The 22847-nt window shown below is 39.3% G+C and overlaps 2 protein-coding genes across 2 annotated transcripts; one reads left to right on the forward strand and one right to left on the reverse strand.

The window, feature by feature from the left end:
* The first annotated feature begins 328 nt into the window (after window positions 1-328).
* On the forward strand, window positions 329-5107 carry LOC121971706. The gene is made up of 6 exons (XM_042523102.1): window positions 329-718; window positions 1492-1609; window positions 1709-1920; window positions 2004-2031; window positions 3005-3113; window positions 4779-5107. The coding sequence occupies exons 1-6, from the start codon at window positions 479-481 to the stop codon at window positions 4858-4860; spliced, it is 789 nt and encodes a 262-aa protein (XP_042379036.1). The 5' UTR covers window positions 329-478; the 3' UTR covers window positions 4861-5107.
* A 1044-nt stretch (window positions 5108-6151) lies between these two features.
* On the reverse strand, window positions 6152-21207 carry LOC121972935 (ubiquitin carboxyl-terminal hydrolase 17-like). Its single transcript, XM_042524546.1, has 14 exons — window positions 21040-21207; window positions 16375-16637; window positions 16077-16301; window positions 13586-13992; window positions 12950-13383; window positions 12766-12854; window positions 11581-11666; window positions 11337-11499; window positions 10941-11061; window positions 10691-10848; window positions 7449-7533; window positions 7124-7339; window positions 6916-6977; window positions 6152-6841 (listed from the first exon to the last, which is right to left on the reverse strand). Exons 1-14 carry the CDS (start codon window positions 21205-21207, stop codon window positions 6211-6213), a joined length of 3108 nt encoding a protein of 1035 aa, XP_042380480.1. The 3' UTR covers window positions 6152-6210.
* Between the last annotated feature and the right edge of the window lie 1640 nt (window positions 21208-22847).

Below are 22847 nucleotides of genomic sequence, written 5' to 3' on the forward strand. Positions count from 1 at the left end.
CTTAGCGCCCCCACAGGCCATAGGCGCATGGCGGGGTAAACCTCAGGTCGTCAATTCCTAAAAATCAACCCCTGATTATTATGTCAGAGATACTATGCATCCACCGTCTATGCTATGCCCTGGAAATAAGAAGACCTCTTTTCCCACCCAAAAAAAAAAAAAAAAAAACCTCTTTTCAAGATTCCGAAAAACATGGAGTATCTTGTGATTTTTGTCCTTTTAATATTAAAATGTATTCCTTTTTCAGTCAAATTAATTGTATCGCTCAAGATAAATTTTTGCATACTCGATAAATTTAAAATTACAACGTAGCCCTTTCCTACTCTATTCCAACTTTCTTAATCTCATTCCCGTTTGCGTCCTGCTCGATGCGCCCGATTGCGTAATTAGGGTTAAGGATTCTTCTCTTTCCCTTCTCCCGTTTCCTCCTTTACGACCCGTACTTTTTCCGACTTATCGGAGTTACAGAGTAAGGAAAATGGTCAGGCACGGACATGGGATTTCGGTCGAGGTGGTGGGATCGATGCTCGAGATGGCGGACATGGCATGGCACGCCCTCGAGCACCGCCGCGAGCGCGGCGTTGCGGTTCATGACGATCATGAATCGGCGCGGCTCCGGGACGAGAACCTTCGGCTCAGAACCATACTCTCCGATAATCTCGCCCTATTGCAGACTATCTATAATTCGCCCGAAGTCTCCCTGGATTGCCCTCCTGATGTGAGCTCTCCTTGACCTACTTTGAGAATTCATTAAGATGGAATGTTTGTTGCTGTTATAGATAGTTCGAGGAGAAAGGTTTATTTGTCTTGGATTGTTATTCCGAGGTTAGCTCAATTGGAGGTTGGATTGGGAATTTGGAATCAGAGCTGAGGAATTACTTCACGATTAATTTTGTTAGGAAAATGTTCTAATTGATGTTTTATCTCACTAAGACACCTGTGCTAGATTTTCTGTCAGATAAAAAAAAAACTAGTATTGAGGCATATAGAAGATCTAATTTATTGTTATGGTGATATTTTGGTACCCTCATGTTTTTGGATGAAGCGAATTCTGTTGAAATTGATTAAGGTTCTTTGTTTTCAATGAACAGTTATGAAATGTGTTTGACAACTTGTTGGCTATTTTATTTTAGTAAAATTGATAATTTGTTACATATACCAAACACTTGATGCATCTTTCTTTAAATAATGAAAGAGCCCTATTTTCATGTTCTACACTTGCTTAGTTGCTTATCTTTTCCAGTTACAGATCCTTATCTACAGATCATGAAAAACATGTGAAAGTAGTAGTTTTTTTTTCATATTTTATTTACATGTTTATAGTTTAAATTAGAGAACTGGAAGTAATGAGATTATCAGTCTACCAGAAAGTAATTATTTAATAAGTACCTCATAAGACATAGATGTTATTGAAGAAATTGAGATGAAAACCCCTCTATGTATGGCTTGGCTAACATTAAGAAATTCCTAACAATTCTGTGGAATTTGCAGCTTCATTCACGTCTTTTAGCCGCTGTCAAGAACTCAAACTTCCTAGAAAACCTTGAATCACTTCATGAAGGGTCAAAATGTATAGAAAATTCTGGAGTCCCAATTACAAATGATATAGGTTTTTCCTCAATCACATAGACTTACAATTGTTTTTAATCTGAGCATACAAATCTTCTTTACCAATTTTTGGATCCTCAATTTGTGGCCTTTGAATCAGATGCAAATCAAAGTGGTACCGAAGTTGCAATCAAGGTTGGTGATGCGGAACCCAGCTGGTGGGTTTGGGTAGTCCATGAAATTACTCCTGATTGTTTGGAAGAAATCAGCGGGATCGACAATGAAAATTATGTTATCATCAGCGAGGAAAACGTGGTTGATGGCATATCAAACTATATCGCAAGATGCATCATAGAACACCCTGACTCAAAAGTATCCTTTTGATAGCTATAGATACTTCACTTCTGATTGATGCACCTTTTTCATGTTTTAATATTTCTCTTCTTTATTCCCAGATATTAACGCCAGAGGAGTTGCAAAAAGGTATGACAGAATGTAAACCTTCTAAATTATGGTGGTATCAGTAGGATCAAATGTGTCACAAATGGTGGCCCCTTGATAAATTTTGTAACCCCACTTGTCTCTCGTCTGTTTTATAATTTGGTGAATAAAGCCTCATTTAGTGCTGCTATAATGATTTAATTATTTCCTACTAAGAAAATCATTGGAGCACATAATATGATACTTTCTTTTTTTTTAGTTTCTTATCTTGCTTTACATTGTTTAATTTGACTTCTCATTGTGGATTGCATATTGATGTTTTTTTATTCTAGTATTATATTTGGTTTTCAGCACTAGATTTGTTTTGTTTTCTTCATAATTGTACCTTGGAATGTGTTGTTTGTTATTCATTTGAACCATATATCTTGTGCATGTTGCATTCTGAAGATTGAGGTGTCCCTTTGGACATGCATTCTCAAAAATTGGAGTTGGATTTTTCTATGGTACTATATTTCCATGCTTTGCTATGTATAGATTGGGTAGTTGTTTAATCAAACATAACATTAGCAAAGTTTATCCTGTGTTTAAATCTTGCCACAATCTATAATCCAAAGAGCGTCTATCCAATTAAGTTAGACTACTTGCTTTGTCAAATCTAGTTTTGCCCACACGAGGGTAAATGTCATTAGAAATTTAGAACACAAAAGTTTTAATTGGATTCATTAGACATATATGTTGGGTGCATATAATCTCTCTTCCTAGGGAAGATATAGGAACACAAAAATTTTACTGGATTTGTTAGACACATATGTTGGATATATACAACCTCTCTTCCTGTACCTATAAATAGTGATGAAATCAAGGCACATCTGTGTATACATTAGGCTTCAAATATCCTGTATCGCTTAGCTTGCAAAATCCAATCCTATGAATGCTGATTTTCTTTATTGAATTATCTCAGTTTTCTTTTGAAATGGCAATCTGATTGAATGAACTCTGACTTCCAACTATGCAGTTGTAACAAAGGCTATGGGTGTAACTAAGGATAGGAGAAAATGGAAAGACATTTGGGAGGCTGGGAAAATTATCTATACCTTGTCGACATGGGGAATTGCTTTAGCTGGGTGAGTGTTTAGTGAACTTGTTTTCAGAGTTATTAATTTAGTGAATATGTTCAATGTACACTTGCCATCAATTCATATACTGCATAGATGGAGTCCCCAGGGCGTAGCACAGATGGGGAGTGCATGGTTCTGTGGCTGAAAGGTCCAGGGGTCGATCCCCGGGGTGTCACTGCCTGGGGTTAACGTCTCCGCCATGCACTTTCCACCTGTGTACCTGCATTTACCTCCCTCCATATCCGTGGGACCGGCTCTAGGGGGGCCGCTGATGTGGCGGTTCCACATATACTGCATAGATGGATTTTGCAATATATCGCATACACTCGCCCACACGGGCGTAGTCGAGTTGGTACTCGGGTGAGGAGTTGCCACAATAGGACTCGGGTTCTAATCGCGGGGTTCACCCCATGCTGGGCTCCCTCACCTAGGAGGCCGGCTGGCCAAATGACCCCCATGATTTACTCCCTTCCAATGTACTTGGGGCGGACTTGGAGGGGCCCTCGAGGTGAGGGTTGTCACCTTTTGCCACATTATACTGCATAGATAACTTTCAATGTTTACATTTCTCATGAATGGAGGTCTTTAAAATCCATTGAGGAAATTTAATAAGTCGATAATGTAACTTATGCATGTAGAACTATCAAATTAACGACGACTATGTACAAGTCATGATGGTAGATTTTAGCAGTAGATTTAGCACCTCCTTTATAGCCGTTTGAGCTAGTATTATGACAGATTTTTTACCTCCATCATGTGATTCACAGCTCAATATTTAAATTTTGATTTGGTACCAATTTGGAGACTCGTTGTTTTCTACAACAGAAATTTTGTTTGATTGAACTTAATAAGCTGTTTTGCATAATCTTCAAATTGTCAGGCAAACTGGTACATTCCAAACCTTTAAATTTTTGGAATGAATATTTTTCATTTAACTTTCTATACATATATGCTGTATCTTCAAGAGTTTCTAATTTCTTCAATTGTTTTGCGAGATTATTGTTGCCTCCTGAGTTATGTATTCACCCCTATCAATAATTATTTCTAAATTGTAAGACTTGGAATTCCGTGAAAACATTATATATATATAGTTTACACTTTCTATTAACATCTTTATCTGGTACCTTAAGTAAAATCACTCATATTAATATATATGCACAATGCAGTAACAGTTCTTAACATGGATGTCAATTTTGAGAAGTTTATGCGTATAAAACTTCAAAATATCCATGTCAATGCAAGTTTACCAATTGAGCCGTATCTGTGCTTGAGGCCAGATACAAATTCCAAAAGTAACTTATCCTGTGCCCGAATGGAATATTAAATCTTCCTCTCCTAGTTCGTCTTCTGCATATCATTCATTTGTGGGAATACAAAATGGGCCAATGCAGAACAGAAGATTGTCTGAGGTAGTTTGTCTCTTTTACTCGACTGAAGAATATAAATTCATCATTACAAAAAAAAAAAAAAAACAAAACATGTTTTTGTTTTCGATTGTGTTAACTAAACAATAAAACTACAATATGTTTAGTTGGCAGTAAGATAGCTGGTGAGCAATCTGAGTGATGCGGCCTCTTAGCGTCATATAGTTTTCTGGGTTCGATTAACTTTCTCTGTTCGCAGTTTCTATGTATCCATCCACTAAAGGCTCTCGTTTTGATTGAACCTCAGGCTATACAGGCACAGGGCGATCGTGAAAGCCGCAGTAAAAGGGGTTGGTGCATCTGCAAACCTTGTCAGGAAGGCTCTCTAGAATCCCCGACGCTTTGTGCTAACTGTGAATAACACTCTTGATTGTTCTTGCATCAAACTTAAAACTGTTGTGCCATTTGTACAGTTACTGAAATGTTATGTGTTTACAAGGACGGAAAAAAGTGTTCTGATCCTACTGTTGCATAGGAATACATATGCACGCTATCTACAAAATGGAAGGATGGTTTTATATTGTATGTGAATGTCCCAAGAATGTTTACTTGGAAATGATATCTCTGCTATTGTCAGATTACGGTGGTCGTGCCTAGCTACATGCCAAATCCTGACACGGTCCACCTGATAGAACACATCCACCGGATCGATCACGCATCCATTATTTATAATTCAGAAAAAAAAAAGATCTCTTCGACATGGATTTTATCTTCATAGGTAGCCTAAGTTTTCTATGGCTGATGTTCCACGTATTGAATTGTAGACTTGCTAGTTAAAGGTCGAGAGTCTAAATGTGCGATTTTGACATGCTGCCAATCTTTGTGCTAGATTCCCGTGCTTGACGAGTATACAGGATGCTCGAAAGTAATCCGAGTGCTCATAATTTTGTGTGTTGTGCACGGAGTCTGGTAGCATAACACTCTTCTCCAAATGTGTATACGATATAGAAATACTCGAGTCAAAACCATCCAATAATCTAATATTTTAAAAGTTATTTTTTAAATGTACATAAGTGAAGTTGTACTCGGAATTTATTCCATCCAACAATCATGCCAACTCTTCACAAGCTTGCTCAATTTCTTTGGCTACTAAACGAAAATAATTTCAATCGATTAACTCAATGCAGTGTCAATGTAGATAAAGTTGAATATCTTTTGTTCTTATAATCGGATTAATCCTGATCGATTTGATTTTATAAAAATTTTCTATCAATCATTAGGATAAATCGAAAAGTTCAAATAAATCCCAACGAACGGCCTAGCATCACACATTTTTCAAACTCCCTAAATCTAATATACCCCGGATAAAATTTGAACTCTAATCGTCTAAAAAGACATCACACCAGGCTTAACGCAGATAAAGTTGAATAGACGTACTTTAATCAGATTGTTTATTTGAGAACTCTACCACCTGGAGCCACTCACTCGAGCCTTTTACAGTAGTGTAGGAGACTGTGACGGTGTATTTGATTTTCTTTTTTCTTTTTTTTTAAAAAAAGCTGTTTCATTCTCTATGGATTCTTGAAATAAATAAAAAATCTCAGACTATCTCCTTTTATTTTTACAGGATATACAGCCTAATGAACAGAATTTTCACAAGAAAGAGAGAGATTCATTTCCTTTAGCAAAATTATAATAGATTGATGCACCTACTCTAACATAACATTTACAACTCAGATTTATCGATAAGATTCAGATGCCCTTCCCCTAGGAGCAGAGCTTCTTCTCAATAAACTGGGCTTTAGTTTAGCTGGGACACTCCCATCAGTCTCTCTACTAGATTCTGTTAGTTTACTATGATTAGTTGTATCGGAATACAAAAACGATGATGCTCCATCGTTGTGACACTGCTCTCTGCTGCCATCACAAATCGTATCAGCTGTGACACTATCTATATTACAATTCACAGCTGCAGATGAGTGGGTCGAGCAAGAAGCTGAGTTTCCATCGCCGTCCACGAAATTCAAGAATCTTGACGGACTCTGCCAAGTTTGTTGATCCAAGTTCCCAAATATGTAGTCTACGAAGTCTTCAGTGCTTGTCGAATTCCTAGTGCTCTCTGTGCTGCATGAGGTCTCATCTGAGCAGCTGAACAGGGCAGAGCTGTGGCTCGATGAATCTCTGGCAGTGAAATGAAGCGCTCTGTATCCAACCGCCTGATTTGGTTCATCATGGCATTCTGGTAGACCATGTGTGGTCTTTTCTCTGTCATAACCGGAAGAATGAGCTTCTCTTGACCTGCTCCTCTTAGTCAATACGCGGTCTAGGGACAAGGTCCTACTTGCCAAACTTGGGCAATGTGGTGAGCATCTATCATGAGAAAATGTTTGAATAACTACATTGCATTATCAAGAAAATCACGTTATGATCACCTAAACATTTACCTGGCATAAAAAAGCATGTATGCATTCTTCGACAAGACTTGTCCAACCTCCACAGCTTCTACCTGCACATGTGATTAGGTTTCCATGTTCAGTTGTAAAAATGGTAAATTATTGTGCACGACTGCTGACAATTACAATACTTGATTTACCTTATCGAGATCTTAGAACAAAAAGGGAATTTATAAATTAAACTTTTAGTGAAACTTACCATAGCGTCATCCGTCTTAAACCATTTCCCTTGTATATTCTTCACATAACAAACATAGTGGCCAGAAAAAGCAGCATTCATAACATCCAAGTGAACCACCACAGAATAAAGCTTGTACCCCAAGGATTTGTCAGTCGATCCACTATGCATATAAGGTGCTAAATCCAGGTATTCAGGAAAACTAACTGCTTTATTGAGCTTACCAAATTTACCAGACTGTAGAAAATAAACAGACACATGTAAACACACCAATTGCACATATGAAGAGTTATTATACTTGAGAAAGAACAAATTATACACCATAACAATTTTTCCAAAGGATTACCTGAAACCGTTTCAAGGCAATCGTAAGGATATTAGGGGCATCAACTATTGTCAATTTCTTTTTGGCTCGCTCATAGGATTTGCATCTGAGATGGAGCAAACAAGTTTATAATCACAGAGGACTAATTCATAGCTAACAATAATGAGAATACAAAGAAGGTTGAGAATGGGTAGCTAAAAAAGAACATTACTGCTACATATGCAAAACTGTCTTTGGCAGGAGCACTACAATTATTCCAGCAAATACAAAACAGATGTATAAATAGCTTAAGGAAATAAGGAATAGTTATTGTACCATAGGCCAGTAGGACTGGCAAACCACGGAATCATAAGGTTGCCAATCGGTTAGCTCATGGAGTGGAAAATCTAGACACCCGGATTGAATAGGTTGAGGTTTTGAGAACACTGGATAACTTGGGCAGAAAAGGTAATAGGGATCATTGCTGTCCAGCTATATGCAAATACAGAAATAAGCTTAGAAGATCCTAACTTTTTTACACGGATCTCTTGCATTTTTTAATCCATGAACCCTAACACAGTGCAGGAACAAATCCCACTCACATGGTAGCATCATTATATCTACTAGTTCATCATCTCCAAGGCCATCTCTGACTCTAGTCTTCTTCCTTTTTTCACAGTGCCTCAAATACTAAACCTGTCTGTTCATCTCTGCATAGCTACCTTCTTTTCCCAACCAACTCCCCAACCGCATTGCCGATCAAGGACAATTTAGGTGGTTCCTATTAATTCTTCCAAGCTAACTGATGCTAGTAGTAGATCCATCACATCAAATTTTCGTGAAAATGGTTTTTTTTATTGCAATCTTCCCTCTGTATCTCTTTATTCATGTATAGAGAAGAGACTACAGACAACTAAATATTTTTACAGGATGCTTTTAAATTGCTAGTACTGTCAAGCTGGGTTGGACAACAATAATGAAGAAATTTGAGAAATTAAGGGAAAGGAAATCTAAATTCATTGAATGTAGAATATATAAGGTAACAAGAAAATATAAATTTATTTTATTTGAACAAAATATGCAGTTTTCTGTTTGAACTAGGCTCGTCCGACTAGTGAGCATCAGCTTGAAGCTTTGGTTGACATGCAGTCCAATTGATTGACCTGCCTATTGACATGGTAACTGAAAGCTTGTCCAAGTTAAAATTTGGTACAAATCTAATAACTATGGCCCAAGTTCCCAATCAAGCAACAATGGCCTAAAACATTAATTATATGCTAATTGTATAAGAAAGTAAATTTAAAGCATATATTACAACAGAAACTTTGTAGAACTTAATTAAACCCCAAAAGCCCCTAGAAGCTATTTCATCTAACTATACCATCATCTTCAATTATAGTATGGTGTTTCCACCATCTATTGCTTCAAAATCAAATGACATTCAATGCGGGAAAAGGTCATATGATGACCCCGAGCGTCCCACACAGTTGGCCCCATGACCATCTGTAGAGAGGTAAATCAAGAAACTGTAGATGGTCCCCATGGGGAGGGTATTTCCTGGATTTTACCGAGATTCAACCCTTGCTTAATGCAGCAAATCTACCTATGGTTACCATCTCAGCTATGCCTCGGGGCAAATCAAATGACATTCAATTGTAGCAAAAGGTGATTGCGCTCACCCCAACGCCCCTCACAACTCGTATCAAGTTATGTGAAGGGAGGTAAATCACGGGGTTAGCTTATAGCCTACCGCCAAGTGGTTAGGATTTTTTTTCCTGGTGGGAGGATTTTTTTTTTCCCGAGGGCATGCACCCGCCAGAAATTGATCTCTTGCCTCATGGTAACAAGTATATTACCCTCTAGCCAACTAGGCATTCCATGGGGACAAATCAAATGACATTCAAGGTTAGAGGAATTGTGGTCTTGAATGCACTGTTGTATTACATATTAAATATGAAAGGAAAAAAAAAACAGGAGCACAACAACTACAAAACAATCTTTATTAAAGATGTCATATTTACTCATATATAATGATACAAATCATAACTGCAGTCTGCAGGTAGCATTACAACACAAGTATTCCATTTTTCAGTAGTTTCATGAGAGCTAACATTCCTTGTTTAACTCTTGTTCAAAGTTTATTAGGATGATAACTTTGGGACACAAGGTAATTTTTTTTTTATATAAGATTGAAAAAAATCTTCAGTATTATCCAATTCTACAACACTCTCCCCTAGTATGTGATTTAGTGATAGTTTCCCACTCTTTTTTGGTACTCTCCTACTCCTCTCCTCTGTTTCGTGTACCTTGCCCGCCTTGATACCAACTCCTATCCACTTTTCCTATCTCCTACAATAGAGTTTCTCTCTCTTGGACTCTCTCATCTTCTTGTCTCTCTATTTCTTCCATGCACAAGTGGCCATGTTTAGATTCCAATGTCGTCTTATCAGCCAATATCGTCTCATGTATCAGTTAGTGAGTGAGCAAATAAATTCCATCCGTGCCAATGACACATACTTCCGTTAGTGAGTGAACAGATAAATTTCATCCGTGCCCAATGGCACGCACTTCAATCCATGTTTTAAATTAAAATGAAATTTCAATTCTTAATGTCGAGCAACATTTATAACTTTGACTTACTAATCTCTTCTAATCTAGAGCATTTCTATTACAGCTGCAAATTAAATTGGTACAGTAGTAATGCACTATTGCGGCGCAATTCCACCATAACTATGCCTAAAGAGATTGCCATTAGCATGGCTACATCACTCAAAGGGTGAACCAAAAGGCAGGGCATGATGCTCAGCAATAGCCAATCCAAAATTCCATTGTCTTTATTGTTCGCACTACCACATGAATGTGTATTGCTTCTGGAAAATGGTAACAAGTATAGCCACATCATTCACTTAGTAAAGATAACAAACTTGATTTTGTTTGCCCAGCGAGAAGTCTTCAAAACAGCTTATAGAGGGAGAAACATTGCACAGAAGAAAATAATTGAAAAGATTCATTAATCAATTTCTCAAGTCAAGATTTCAGGTTTTACTCAAGGATGATCATTGACAGGAAAAATTGAATTGGATAATTTTCCAATTCTCATAAAGATGAGAGCACAGCTATATTTTTAGCAATAGACATTCAATTTCATTCTGCTTTAAGAAAAGAAAAGCAAAATAAAGGTTTTCCACTTCAATGAGTGTTCCACCTTCACAAATATAGGGATGATAATTCTGAAGACAACATTCTTAAATGGTTAATCATCTAGATGCTAGTATAACACTCACCTTAGGCATTGATACTTATTATCACCATCCAAAACCTCTGTCATTGTAAATTTTCTAAGAGCTTCTTCAAGGGTTCCAATATTCCCTTCTATATCTAATGTAAGATCCATCATTCTTTCATTATGTTCAGATCTGTTGTTGCACTTCATGCACTCTATCTGTAATTTTCAAGAACTACAATTTTAACTCCTAAAAATAACTGGAAAGCACTTTAGCATTGGGAAAACTATTAGACATCAAAAATCAAAACCTTCGAGTGCAAGTAACCACCAAAAGTTAGTTGTATGAAAGTAGTTTCTTCAGTCCACCGATCAATAGCATGTAAGCCAGCTTCCTTAAGGCACACAGATTCCATTGCATCAATGGCATATCTGCAAAAGAAAAGAAAATAAAAATGAATATACATATATGCACACAAATCCCACCAAAATAATGAATTATCTAGCCAGTTCCTGAAAATAAGAGCTCACATTTTCCAATCAACAAAAAAAACATTGTACTGTCAATTCTCAAGCATCAATGACCGATACAACACACTGTCTCAGAGACTCAGAGTGGTTAAGGTAGCATTCATGCTTTATGGTTCTATTATCTTAATAATTTCACATATTAAAATCCAGTTTAACTATGACTTGTGACAAATCACCTCAAAAATTCATGGGCATCTTCTTCTCTTCCAAGACCAAGTTGACTACCAATTTTGTACAAGTGAGAAAGTATGCCAGCGGGGGACAAGGGAGATTGCCGAGCTTGTGCATTAATAAGAAGATTTTCTAGTTCACATGTGAAACACCATCCTCGTTTTGGGCCTGTTATTAAGAGTGCTCAAACATTAGCAAAAAAGCTCTGAGTGACCAAAAAAAAACATGTAACCAGTGGACGAAACATGCATGATTTTGAATGAACTCCTTCAAGAAGATAAGCAGCAAGTGGTGTAGTAAAAGCAAAACTCTGGAGCACGGCATTTGCATAACAGCTGCAGAAAAGGAACGATTTAGAATGACTTTAAATCAGATTTTAAAGAAGACAGTAAAAAAGTGTGGAATATTTGTTATACACCATTGCACTTTGTTACTGATACATATTGTTACAGCTAATATGAATCAATGTATATTGAGTCATCATTATTCTTATTTTGGACGTAACAGTTTCATAATTTAAGAAATAGGCTTATGGAAGGTTTTACAAATATAAAGTCCTGAGGTGATATAATTCATAGGCCAACACCTCATAGAACTAGGACCTCATGCGGTAAAGTGGAAATTTAAAAGTACACAGCTTTCATCAAGACTTAGACCCTGATTCCCCACAGAGAGAGGGCAAAAGGGGGGATGGAGCAAACTGCAAAGCATTTGACCACTCCACCATTTACCTTGGCAATTTGGCCAACAGGAGGGAAGAGTGTTGGATCCCATGGCATGATTTGTTGTGTCAAACTCCTCTGCACAATATTGGGCTAATGAAAAGGAAAGCAGAGAAAAGTGGAAAAAATGGTAAAATGATTTGTATACCCTTTTGTTTTCCATTAAGTTCTGCCTCCTAATAATCCTGACCTAAGGGTATTTAGCCAATTAATTCTTCTTCCAACCACCTCTCCAATCTCCTCTCGGTTTTGTCTGCATGGTAAACAAAGCATGGAAGATACCTTTCCCTCTCATCTCCTTCTCCCTCTCCTCTCCATTCCCTTCAAGTAAATATAACCTTAGACTTACAAAAAATCTCATACTTAAATTGTTAAAAAGAAGATAGCAAAACTGAATGGAGAACAAAGAACATCAGGAAATATTATTTATAAAATCATGTTCAGCTAGTATGAGAATGTAAATAACTGAACAAAGAAATATGGAATATTATTTATAAAATGATGTAATTAATAAAACTCTCATACTATGAAATGATCAACAATCACCATTGGCAAGTATGAGGATAAAAAAACAATTGAAAAACTCAAGAGAACCATTTCAGCAAGGATCTCATGTAGAAGAGGAACGTATATTCAAAACTTCAAAAGACACATATTCAAACTTATTTACCAAACAAAAAATTAAATAAGGATGCCTTCAAACAATAGTTACCTATTGTGGCAGTTTATTAGACCACTAGGGCATAGTACCACTTTGTCAGAATTGTACAATTTGACAAAGTATTCAAATGGGAAAAGCATCTGAAAATCAATAAGAAGAATGTTACTATCTCAGAATACCTAAAAAATGTAAAACCGTAACTTTAACTGCCAAAATAAGAAAAAATAATTCAAACCTTCGGTTTTTTAGAAGAATCATTGTCAAAAAGAGATGAATGCTGCTGGGAGAGCTTTGAAAGCTTTAACTGCTGAACAACTTTTTGAACAGATGTTTTAATGTCACTGGAATGACATTCAGCATTGTGACGAAATTTTGTAGTAGCTTTAGGAGGATTATGTACTTTTCTAGATGCATAATCTGATATGAACTGTCCAGCAGGGGATGCTTGTCCACTGTGACTTTTTGAACCACAAGGAGGACGTGATTCATTTAGAGAAGTTCTCAAGGTTGTGTTTATTTGGGCAACTCCTGACAAAGATCTTAAAGAAAGCATTTCATTTCTTGACTTTGTTTGAGAGCATATATCCTCATTAGGAACCTTCTGGGAGAGCCTCATATGGGATCTGGCATCCAAGATACTGTTCTCTCTCTCTTTGTATGTTGTGGAATCTGTTGAATTAACAACAGTGGCACTTTGAGATATACTGGAAATGCTCTCACATTTACAATCATCTTTAGAGAGTTCAAAATTAAAAACTTTCAGAATTGATAAGCTTTAAGCCTAAAGGGCTATTTTCAGCATACAAAGGCACTTTGTAGTCAACTGCCATTCTTACTTTATCATGCAAGACATTAGAAGATAAAATAATACCGTGTGAAATGTTAGAAGATGATTGTATTTCACTTCCAGATTTGGGGAGTACACTGGGATAAACTGCGGAAGAAAAGGCATCGAATGTTTTAACAGGGCCAAAGAACACTGAATAGCTTGAGGATGAAGAATCAGATGAATCAGAAGCGCTTTCTGTTCCCGATGAGTTCAGAAATTCGTCATCACTAAAAGCTTCAGATGAGTAACTTGATGTAGATGATAGCTTCTTGCTGGATGTCATAACTGCCGCCTGATAATTTCCTTCACTATTTGGTTGATTATTATGCAAGTCAGATCCTTCAACTGTTAGCCCGCTCAATGGTGTGATACCAACTACATCAATCCGTGGAGAACCACACTCATTCTTGTGTCCTTGTCTCCAATGAAGTATCTGGCATTTCCCTGAGCTGCAATTAATAAACAGAAATAAGCAAATACCAATTGCCAAGTGCTAACTAACTTTGATCAGATGATAGATTGAAAAGATGTTGAAACTTATGTGGATAGACATTCTAGAATAAATAAAAAAGAAAATGTTATTAATGTTTAGTGGAGTAAAGTCCATAGCAGTATCGCAAAGTAGCCAAAGAGCTTAGCAATATGAATATGTATAGTTAATGAGACTCAAATCTGAATTCATTCAGGTATATGTCACATGAACATAATTTGAGATCAGAAGATTTGATGTTCCAGGTTTCATTGGAAACTGCAATAAGGTTGAGGGCACTCTAGGGTCACTCACTGGCATCAAGATTACCAAAAAAAACATTGGTGGGATCAATCCCAATAAGATGATGCCTGAGTTTGCCACCTGTTGGTTGAGTGGGGAAAAAAATATTAGAAATATCTCCAAAGTTAGTTAGTCCCCTTCACCTCTATATACATTTTCTCACTTTACATTCATATCCTCAAATTTGACATATTTACAAAAAAATACTAGCCTACTTACAACTAGGCCTCTAACACCTTTGATGTCAAGCCACACATGTTAAATTTTCATCTTTTATTGTAAAGACACTACACAGAACACCTTGTCTTCAGCCAAAAATACACTCTTCCACACGCTGAGATTACAAGAATAAGCATATAAGAAAAGAAGTGATGTTACATGGCTCAATCTAAGTCTACACCATATAGAGATCTAAGCCTACATGATATGAAACAAACGTAAAAAGAAACTTGGACAAATCAATTCCTCAAATCACTAAAAGCTCCTAGATGAAAATTTCCTTATCTACAAGCATTATGGTCTCCTACAAGTACAATTTTCTCCATCAAAGTTCAAAATCTTGAGTTATGTCAAAGTTTCAATCTTTCATTAAAACAATATTGTTTGAATATCGTGCCAGTGTTCTAATGTAGGATGTTGGTGACGTATTGGATGTGAAAGGAGGAAAAGATAAAGAAGAAAAATCAATTATATGCTTGAGTTTGAATGTGTTCCGCCTAAAATGATACAATTTGAGATTATCTTGTATAGACACATGGACACAAGGTACAGAAAAATAATAATATTGTCTTAATTCATCTTGAACTTATTGCAGCGTGCCAAGAGGTGTTGAGTGTTGGCATAACATGATACTCATCGACATAATTGATACAACAACACAAGAGACATTGTTTATGCTTAATATTGAATTTTGATACTTTATTGGAATGATATGTTTAGACTTTACCACCTGACATCCAAGGTGCCATCACTATGACACACTTGTGGAGGTGAAAAACCTAGACCTAACATTAAATAGCTCACAATATAAAAAACAAATAATTGTCTCTTGAACTAAGTGCATGTTCAAAAAATCAAATACATCACGTTTAATCAGATAATTCACATTATTGCCTTAGGCAAAATTGATGAGAGATGCCCAGCATGTACACAAGGATTGGAACAAAGCATAATTTCTAAGGTATCTGAGGTGCAAATTATGACCAGCGATCTAGTTTCTGAAGAGCATTGTACAAATCAAGTAAAACATTTATAAATGGAAACAGTATTTGGATATTTTTTTTACATATCTAAGGCAGCTTAGAGAATAATTTCACTATCAACTTCTCCAACAACCACCGCTACCTCTTCTTCCATGGGTTTCTTCTCAGCTCTCCTCTTTTGCCAACCACAGTGACAGTAATAAATAAGGTTTAGCCTCACTTCCTTTATTATGGGTCGACGAGGAAGAACAACACATAGACAATCAATAGCGACACCTTTAGCCATCCCTCGGAATAAATCATACAGCAAATACATGCAATGCTATTAATTCTTAACCCGAGCGTTTGGCATAATGCTTTCACATACCGAACCAAGGAATTGACAGTTCATCAGGTTACCTAAGATCCACAGGCTCAAACCAAAGTAGAAATAGATTAAACCCCTAATTCTAAAAAAAAAAGGCAGAGTCAAGCAGCAAAAAAGAAGCAAAATTCAGTAAAATTTCAACAAGACTCCAACAATTTCTCGAGTTCATAGAGTGGAAGACCAAAAAAATACCAGTATTTTACAGCCTTGCACCGAGAGCACCTCGTCGTGGTAGGGCTATGGCACACAGCACACACTCCCAATCTCGGCCCAGAAACCCCACCTGCCGCAGCAGGGAAGAGCCTCCTGCACCCAAGCACCACACGCGAAGATTCCTCCTCCACCTGCGCGGCCTCCTCCGCCGCGAGGAGCGCGAGGCGCAAGACCTCCGCCCGCCTCGCCCCGGCCCGCCGCCACCTGCGCCGAGCCAGCAGCATCAAGAGCAAGCATATGAAGAGCGCAACGACGGAGAATCCTAGGGCGGCCATACTCCTGCGCTCCGACCGCAGCCCCTCGTCCTGTAATCCTCCTTCGGCGCCGCGCGCATAGATCTTCCCTGAAGCTTCCAACTCCGGTGGCTGCCGCTCGCCTCCGCTCACTCTCGCACGGGTAGCCTAATTCCGCGCCGACTCCGTGAGATTCCGATGCCGGCGATGGGAGATCGAAATCGGCGCCACGCTCGTGGAAGAGGAAGGAGCTCAAAGGCACAATAATTGCCAAATACGGAAAAAGGTAAAGTGGTACCAGAAAACTCTATTTCAATTGAAAACATCCAAAAGAAGGATAGAGAAATGAGTCAAGCGTTTAACATTTGATTTTAGTCAAAATTTTCTAGCTAGCTTTGAGCCTCATTTGAATAATGTATTAGGAGCATTAATTAATTTATGGCCTCATTTAAAGAGTCAATAAGTTTCTAATACATCTGAGAATCAAATTCCAGCATTGAATTAATTCGACTAATTAAATAGATAATTTTTTCTTAATAAATTATTTATCTAATAACGCTGTACTGATGAGTTATTCATTGAGGTGCTTTTCCATTTATTTTTATGGTAGGTAGAAAATTTTTATGAAACTAAATCCATCATTTCAAAATTAGTTATGATGTTAACTATTTTTTTTAAAAAAATAAATAAATAAAACATAATTATAATATTGACTTTTGGTAGACTTTCATGTAAATTTAGTAAACCATTGAAATGATAGGTAAGGTAATTAAGCCAAGTCAAATTTAAAATAAATCAAATTATTAACATGGTTATTAAGCTTGATTTATTTTTTTAAGAGTTTGAGCTAATGAATTCAAGTTTAATGGGAGCTTAATTCATTCAGATGACATCTTAATTTAAACTTATTTAACTGTTTGAAAATTTAAAGTTTTAAAATTATTTAATTGACTATTAAACCTGATAATATAAATTTATTTATTAATTTCAAAAAAAAATATTTTATTTATTATGTTAATGTGGATTTTATTCATGAATATGATTCGCAAATTTTATTTGTGAATGTTGTTTATGAATAATTTACAATTCATATTCACAGGCATACAAAAATTGAACATATATATATTTAACTCATTTAATTAATAATATGGATTCAACTAATATAAATAAATTTTTACTAAATTGAATATCAAATTAACTTGTTAATGATAATTAAATTCATTTACAACTTTGAATTTATTTGACTTGCATCTCCATGTCTAGGATGCCCAAATATATACAACCTTAGAGTGTGAAATAAAATATAATTCTATTTCATTTGCATCATTCAGCCCCTTTTACAAATGAATGCCTTGATATTTTCAATATCTGACCATTTGCACCCCAACAATAGTATTACTTCACTTATTTTTTGAGATTAATGATGGCAGAGGGTATCTTTAAAAAATAGAGAAATTTTAGGGGGGAAATAAAAATGTTGGTCTTACCTTCCTACATTTATTTATTAAGGTAAAGACACACAATCTTCTTTTGAATGATATTTTAACTTTGATATATAAAAAAAATATCAAGTTGCAATTATATTATTTGTTTCCACCGTCAAGCCAATCCACTGATTTTGAAGTATTTTTTTTTTATCATGAGATTAAAGAGTAGATTACTTGGTAAAAGATTACAAGTTTAATTAATCTAAACTTTAAGGCTTTATTTTATTACCTTGGTTTAAAATGAAAAATCATTTCATATCCAATAGAATGTGAGCTAGTTAGATATATATATTAGCAAGGAGTAGTTAAGCCATTATTAGCTTAAACTAATTATTAGGATTAACAACTTAAAAGACCAACTTGTCTTTGTTAAAGATAACTTTCATGATCAATAGTAAATTAAGGAATAACAATATGTCTCATAGTATGTAGGCTAGATTGAGCTGAAATATTCTGAACAAAATTGTTTGGTCAGGTCTGCTCTTCAACTAGTTGGGCTTTTATCAGATCGGTCTAATAATAAGGTCAGCCTTAAGGTATATCACCGGGGTGGCGGCCAATGCCTCCAACTTTTAGGCCCTAAAATTTGATATTGTATATATATTAAAATTTAAGAAAAAATCTCTAAAAAATAAAGAAAAAAAAAAGAATGTTAACAGTAGTTTTTTTCCTTTCCAAGGCATAATGAATATTGAACGTTTCTTCAACTTTTGTCACTTTGAACTTTCGAAGCAGTGAAAAGGCGTAGTGAAAAAACAAATTGAGAGAAAGCTCCGCTTGGTACCTACCTCTCAATTCCTTTATACTTTTTGCACTGCTGTTTTGCAAGATTCTTCTTTTAGTCTTCTTGATCGTGGTCTCATGATTCCTCCCTCGTAGCCTTCAATGATCAGAAGTTATCGGTTTTGGAGGGAGAGAGTTGCCGAGCACAGTTCTATTTAGAGAAAAAGAGTTTAGATTTGTGTTTAAAGAGTAAAAATTATCAGCTTCTAATCACTCTTAGCAACCTTTAGAGATCATCTTTGGGAATTTTCAGCCACACTAGTAGTGGTGATCTGACTGAGTGGTGATCTGACTGATTGTGATGCCTTCTTCTTTCTTTCTATTTTTAGAAAATATTTCTGGTCGAGTTAGTGATCTGACGGTAAGCATAGGAGGACCCACATGGACAAGAGTCAACGACACGTGGAGGTCAAAGTCAGAGGGGTCAACCTACGGGTTTGGCCGATCGGAGAGGTCTCATGACCGCCCGGCCAAGAGAAGTCTCATGGCCGCTCGGCAAGGATCGTGCCAGGACTGGTGCGAAGACAGCTCGACCACGGGTCGGGCTTCTGACACTCATAAGTTGCCAAGTACAGAGAAATTGCCGAGCTGAGCGGCCTGTCCGCTCGACTGAACTGCAGCTCAACCAAAAAAGCGTTCTTGCTCGGTCTGACATGCCTTCAGGCCCAAGCCCTATGGTGCCGAGCGGCTCTCCCGCTCGACCCAAAACGGACAAGGCGCAGAGGGAGACAAAGGGAGTAGTTGAGGATATCCTTCTCGAGATGTGTGTCGCTGACAGATAGCATGGTTGGCGGTTGGACCGGACAGAGAATCGTATGGTGGAAGTTTCCACTGTCACGTCAGAGATATGACCGGACGATTGCGGCATGGCGCCAGAGATGCTTTTCTGACACGACCATTTCAAGTATGCTTTAAGGAGCGTGCACGCTTTGGGACGCGTGCATGCATCCTCCTGGGAGTCCTATATAAGGACCCCCAGACTTCAACGGAGGTATGCATTCTAGATCACTGTAGCTACAGTTTTCATTCTCGTCATTCTGCCTCAATCTCTTCCCGCCGGAGTTGGCTAGAGAGTCGGAGGGTCGTCGCCGGGAACCCCTTCCCGGCTCGATTTTGAATTTGTAGGTTCTCGCCGGAGGTTCGCCGTCTGTCGAAGGTCTATACGTCATCACCGGGAGCGCCACGTCCCCAGCATTCATCGACTCAGCACTCGGACAGGATCAAATTGGCGTCGTCTGTGGGAACGCACCTGAATCCGAGCCGAGAAGATGGAAGAAGCTGGATGCCAACTCATGGTGACGCTCTCTCCCGAGGAGCTCGACGCACTCATCCAAGCGCGAGTTGCGAAGATGGTCGAGCAATAGCAGAAGGCCCAAGCCGAGCGGATAGCGCAGCAGGCCATCTCGATTTCAGGCGGCCGAGCGGCGATGGAGGACCTACCGGAGCAGTACTCTACTTGGGCACAGAACAAGGGGCAGACCGGCACACTAGGAGATGCTCCGCCCGCCCCTATTCCGTTTCATCGGGCACTGTTCCAGACTCCGTCGGAGCTAGCCCTAGCCAACCAGGGATCATCCAATGAAGCGCCCGTGCGGGACGCCAGGAAGGAGAAGGCGCCGCGGGCTGAGTCATCCCCTGAGCGGGTCAATCGCCAGTTCGCCGGGGCGATCTTACAAGACCCTCTCCCAAAGCATTACGCTCCCATATCGATCGGAGAGTATAACGGTACAACCGACCAGGACGACCACCTCGGTAAGTTCAATAATGTCGCTAATCTCCATCAATATACCGACAGAGTCAAATGTAGAGTCTTCCTCACTACACTGTCCGATTCGACACAACGCTAGTTCCGGAGGTTGCCGGACGGATCCATTCAGAGCTTCAGAGACTTTTGAGAGGCACTCCTTCATCACTTTGCCAGCAGCCGACATTACCAGAAGACCAGCATTAGCCTCTTCTCCATGAAGCAAGGGCCAAGAGAAACTCTCTGAGCCTACATCCAACGCTTCAACCAAGCAGCTATGGACATCCCCGCGGTCTCGTCCGAGACAATGATGCATGCTTTCATGCAAGGCTTAGTTGACGGAGACTTCTTTCGCTCGCTCATCAGGAAGTCACCCCGCGACTACGACCACATGTTGAAAAAGACAAATGAGTATATTAACGTGGAGGAAGCGCGGGCGGCCCGAAAGAAGGAAGCACAAGCCGAGCCTTTGGTCCCGACCGAGCGGAGACCACACACCAGCCAGCAATCGCCAAGAGGACCACGTGCCGAGGGGATAAGGCCACATCAAGACTCCAGGTCGCCCGCCGTTCAGCACATTGCGACCGAACGACCTAGGCAAAAAGGCAAGGTATGGACACCCATGTTTTGCAGAATCCATCAATCAACCACTCACAACACTTGAGACTGCCGGAGTCTCCCCCCGGTCAGCCAACCTGAGCCAAGGAATTATCGCCACCGATCACCTTCACTGGACCGGCGACCTCATCATCAAAATACTGAATGACGAATGGCCAAGCGTTCACCCAAGCAGCATCACCATCAATAGCATCATCACCAGCCAAGGGCCAACCCCCGAGCCTCACAGGAGCGAGTGAGACCATCCGCTCGGGAGGAGGAAAATAGAAGCAATGCAGCGCGGGGCGAAATCAACATCATCGCCGGTGGACCGACGGGCGGTGACTCGAATCGGGACAGAAAGTCACACGCCCGGCAACTCAGGATCCACACAGTTGGCTGCAGTCAAGAACGTGCATCCGAACCCGAGATCAGCTTTGGTCCCGAGGACCTTGAGGGAGTTGAAGTACCCCACGATGACACCCTCATTATCCGAGCGGTAATAGCTAACTATACTATTCACCGCATATTTATTGATACATACAGCTCGATCAACATTATTTTCAAGAAGGCGTTTGAGCAGCTTCAAATTGACTAAGCCGAGCTATTGCCAATGACGACCCCGTTATATGGGTTCACTGGCAATGAAGTCCTTCCGATTGGGCAGACCAGATTGGCTATCTCGCTAGGAGAAGACCCACTTCGGAGGACGTAAATCACTAACTTCATCGTGGTTGATGCCCCCTCCACCTACAATGTGATATTGGGACGACCATCTCTCAATGAGTTCTGGGCGGTCGTCTCAACCTCTTGCCAAAAAATCAAATTCCCCGTGGAAGATCGAGTGGGAGAAGTCCAGGGAGATCAGCTGGCGGCCCGGCGATGCTATATGGAGATGGTTCGAGCCGAAGCAAAGTCCGCTCGGAAAGTACCGCGCCTTGAGGTAAATGCTATAACTGAAAAACCCCCTACTTTGGTTTATGAAGAAAAGGAGGAAGTACAGATTCGGGAAGGCCGACCGGAGGCCACCACATTTATTGCGTCCGATCTGGAAGAAGAACAGAAGGAAGAGTTGGTCAGATGCCTCCAGCAGAATCACGACGTCTTCGCGTGGTCAACGCACGAGCTGCCAGGGATCTCACCAAACATCGTGCAGCACGAGCTCCACGTCCGCCCGGACGCTCATCCCGTCAAGCAGAGGAAGCGGGACTACAGTGCCGAGCAGAACGTCATCATACGGGCGGAAGTCGAGAAGCTCCTGGAGCCCGGCCACATACGCGAGGTATAGTTCCCGAGTTGGTTAGCGAATGTGGTACTGGTCTCCAAGCCTGGCAACAAATGGCGGGTCTGCATCGATTTCCGTGATCTAAATAAGGCATGCCCAAAGGACTTCTACCCTCTACCCCGAATTGACCAAATGATGGACTCGACCGCTGGATGCGAGCTGATATGCATGCTGGATGCTTATCAGGGGTACCACCAAGTGCCACTCGCCCAGGAAGACCAAGAGAAAGTGAGCTTCATTACAGCGGACGACACCTATTGCTACAACGTAATGCCGTTCGGATTGAAGAACGCAGGGGCTACGTACCAGCGACTCATGAACAAGGTGTTCCGAAAGCAGATCGGGTGAAACCTAGAGGTATATGTTGATGATATACTCATTAAATCACTCTGAGCGGCCGACCTCTGTGTAAATATAGAAGAAATCTTCCAGACACTGTGGACGTACGGGGTCAAGTTGAACCCACAAAAGTGTCTGTTCGGAGCAAAAAGTGGTCATTTCCTAGGCTACATAGTCATCGAGCGAGGCATTGAAGCGAACCCTAGCAAGATCAAAGCGCTACAGGATATGCCGCTGCCCAGAAACTTGAAGGAAGTCCAACGCCTTACGGGTCGCATAACA

Source organism: Zingiber officinale, chromosome 4A (genome assembly GCF_018446385.1).
Source record: "Zingiber officinale cultivar Zhangliang chromosome 4A, Zo_v1.1, whole genome shotgun sequence".
In the NCBI taxonomy this organism is placed as follows: domain Eukaryota; kingdom Viridiplantae; phylum Streptophyta; class Magnoliopsida; order Zingiberales; family Zingiberaceae; genus Zingiber; species Zingiber officinale.

Bases quoted from the DNA above. Each gene is read 5' to 3' on its own strand.
- LOC121971706 (XM_042523102.1), top strand. From the start codon at position 479: ATGGTCAGGCACGGACATGGGATTTCGGTCGAGGTGGTGGGATCGATG. The intron at 1,610-1,708 runs GTTTTTCCTCAA...CCTTTGAATCAG, and splicing joins CCCAATTACAAATGATATAG to ATGCAAATCAAAGTGGTACC. The intron at 1,921-2,003 runs GTATCCTTTTGA...CTTTATTCCCAG, and splicing joins TAGAACACCCTGACTCAAAA to ATATTAACGCCAGAGGAGTT.
- LOC121972935 (XM_042524546.1), bottom strand. From the start codon at position 21,207: ATGGTCTCACTCGCTCCTGTGAGGCTCGGGGGTTGGCCCTTGGCTGGT. The intron at 6,978-7,123 runs GTAAGTTTCACT...TCACATGTGCAG, and splicing joins TTAAGACGGATGACGCTATG to GTAGAAGCTGTGGAGGTTGG. The intron at 6,842-6,915 runs GTAAATGTTTAG...TTCTCATGATAG, and splicing joins TACATGCTTTTTTATGCCAG to ATGCTCACCACATTGCCCAA.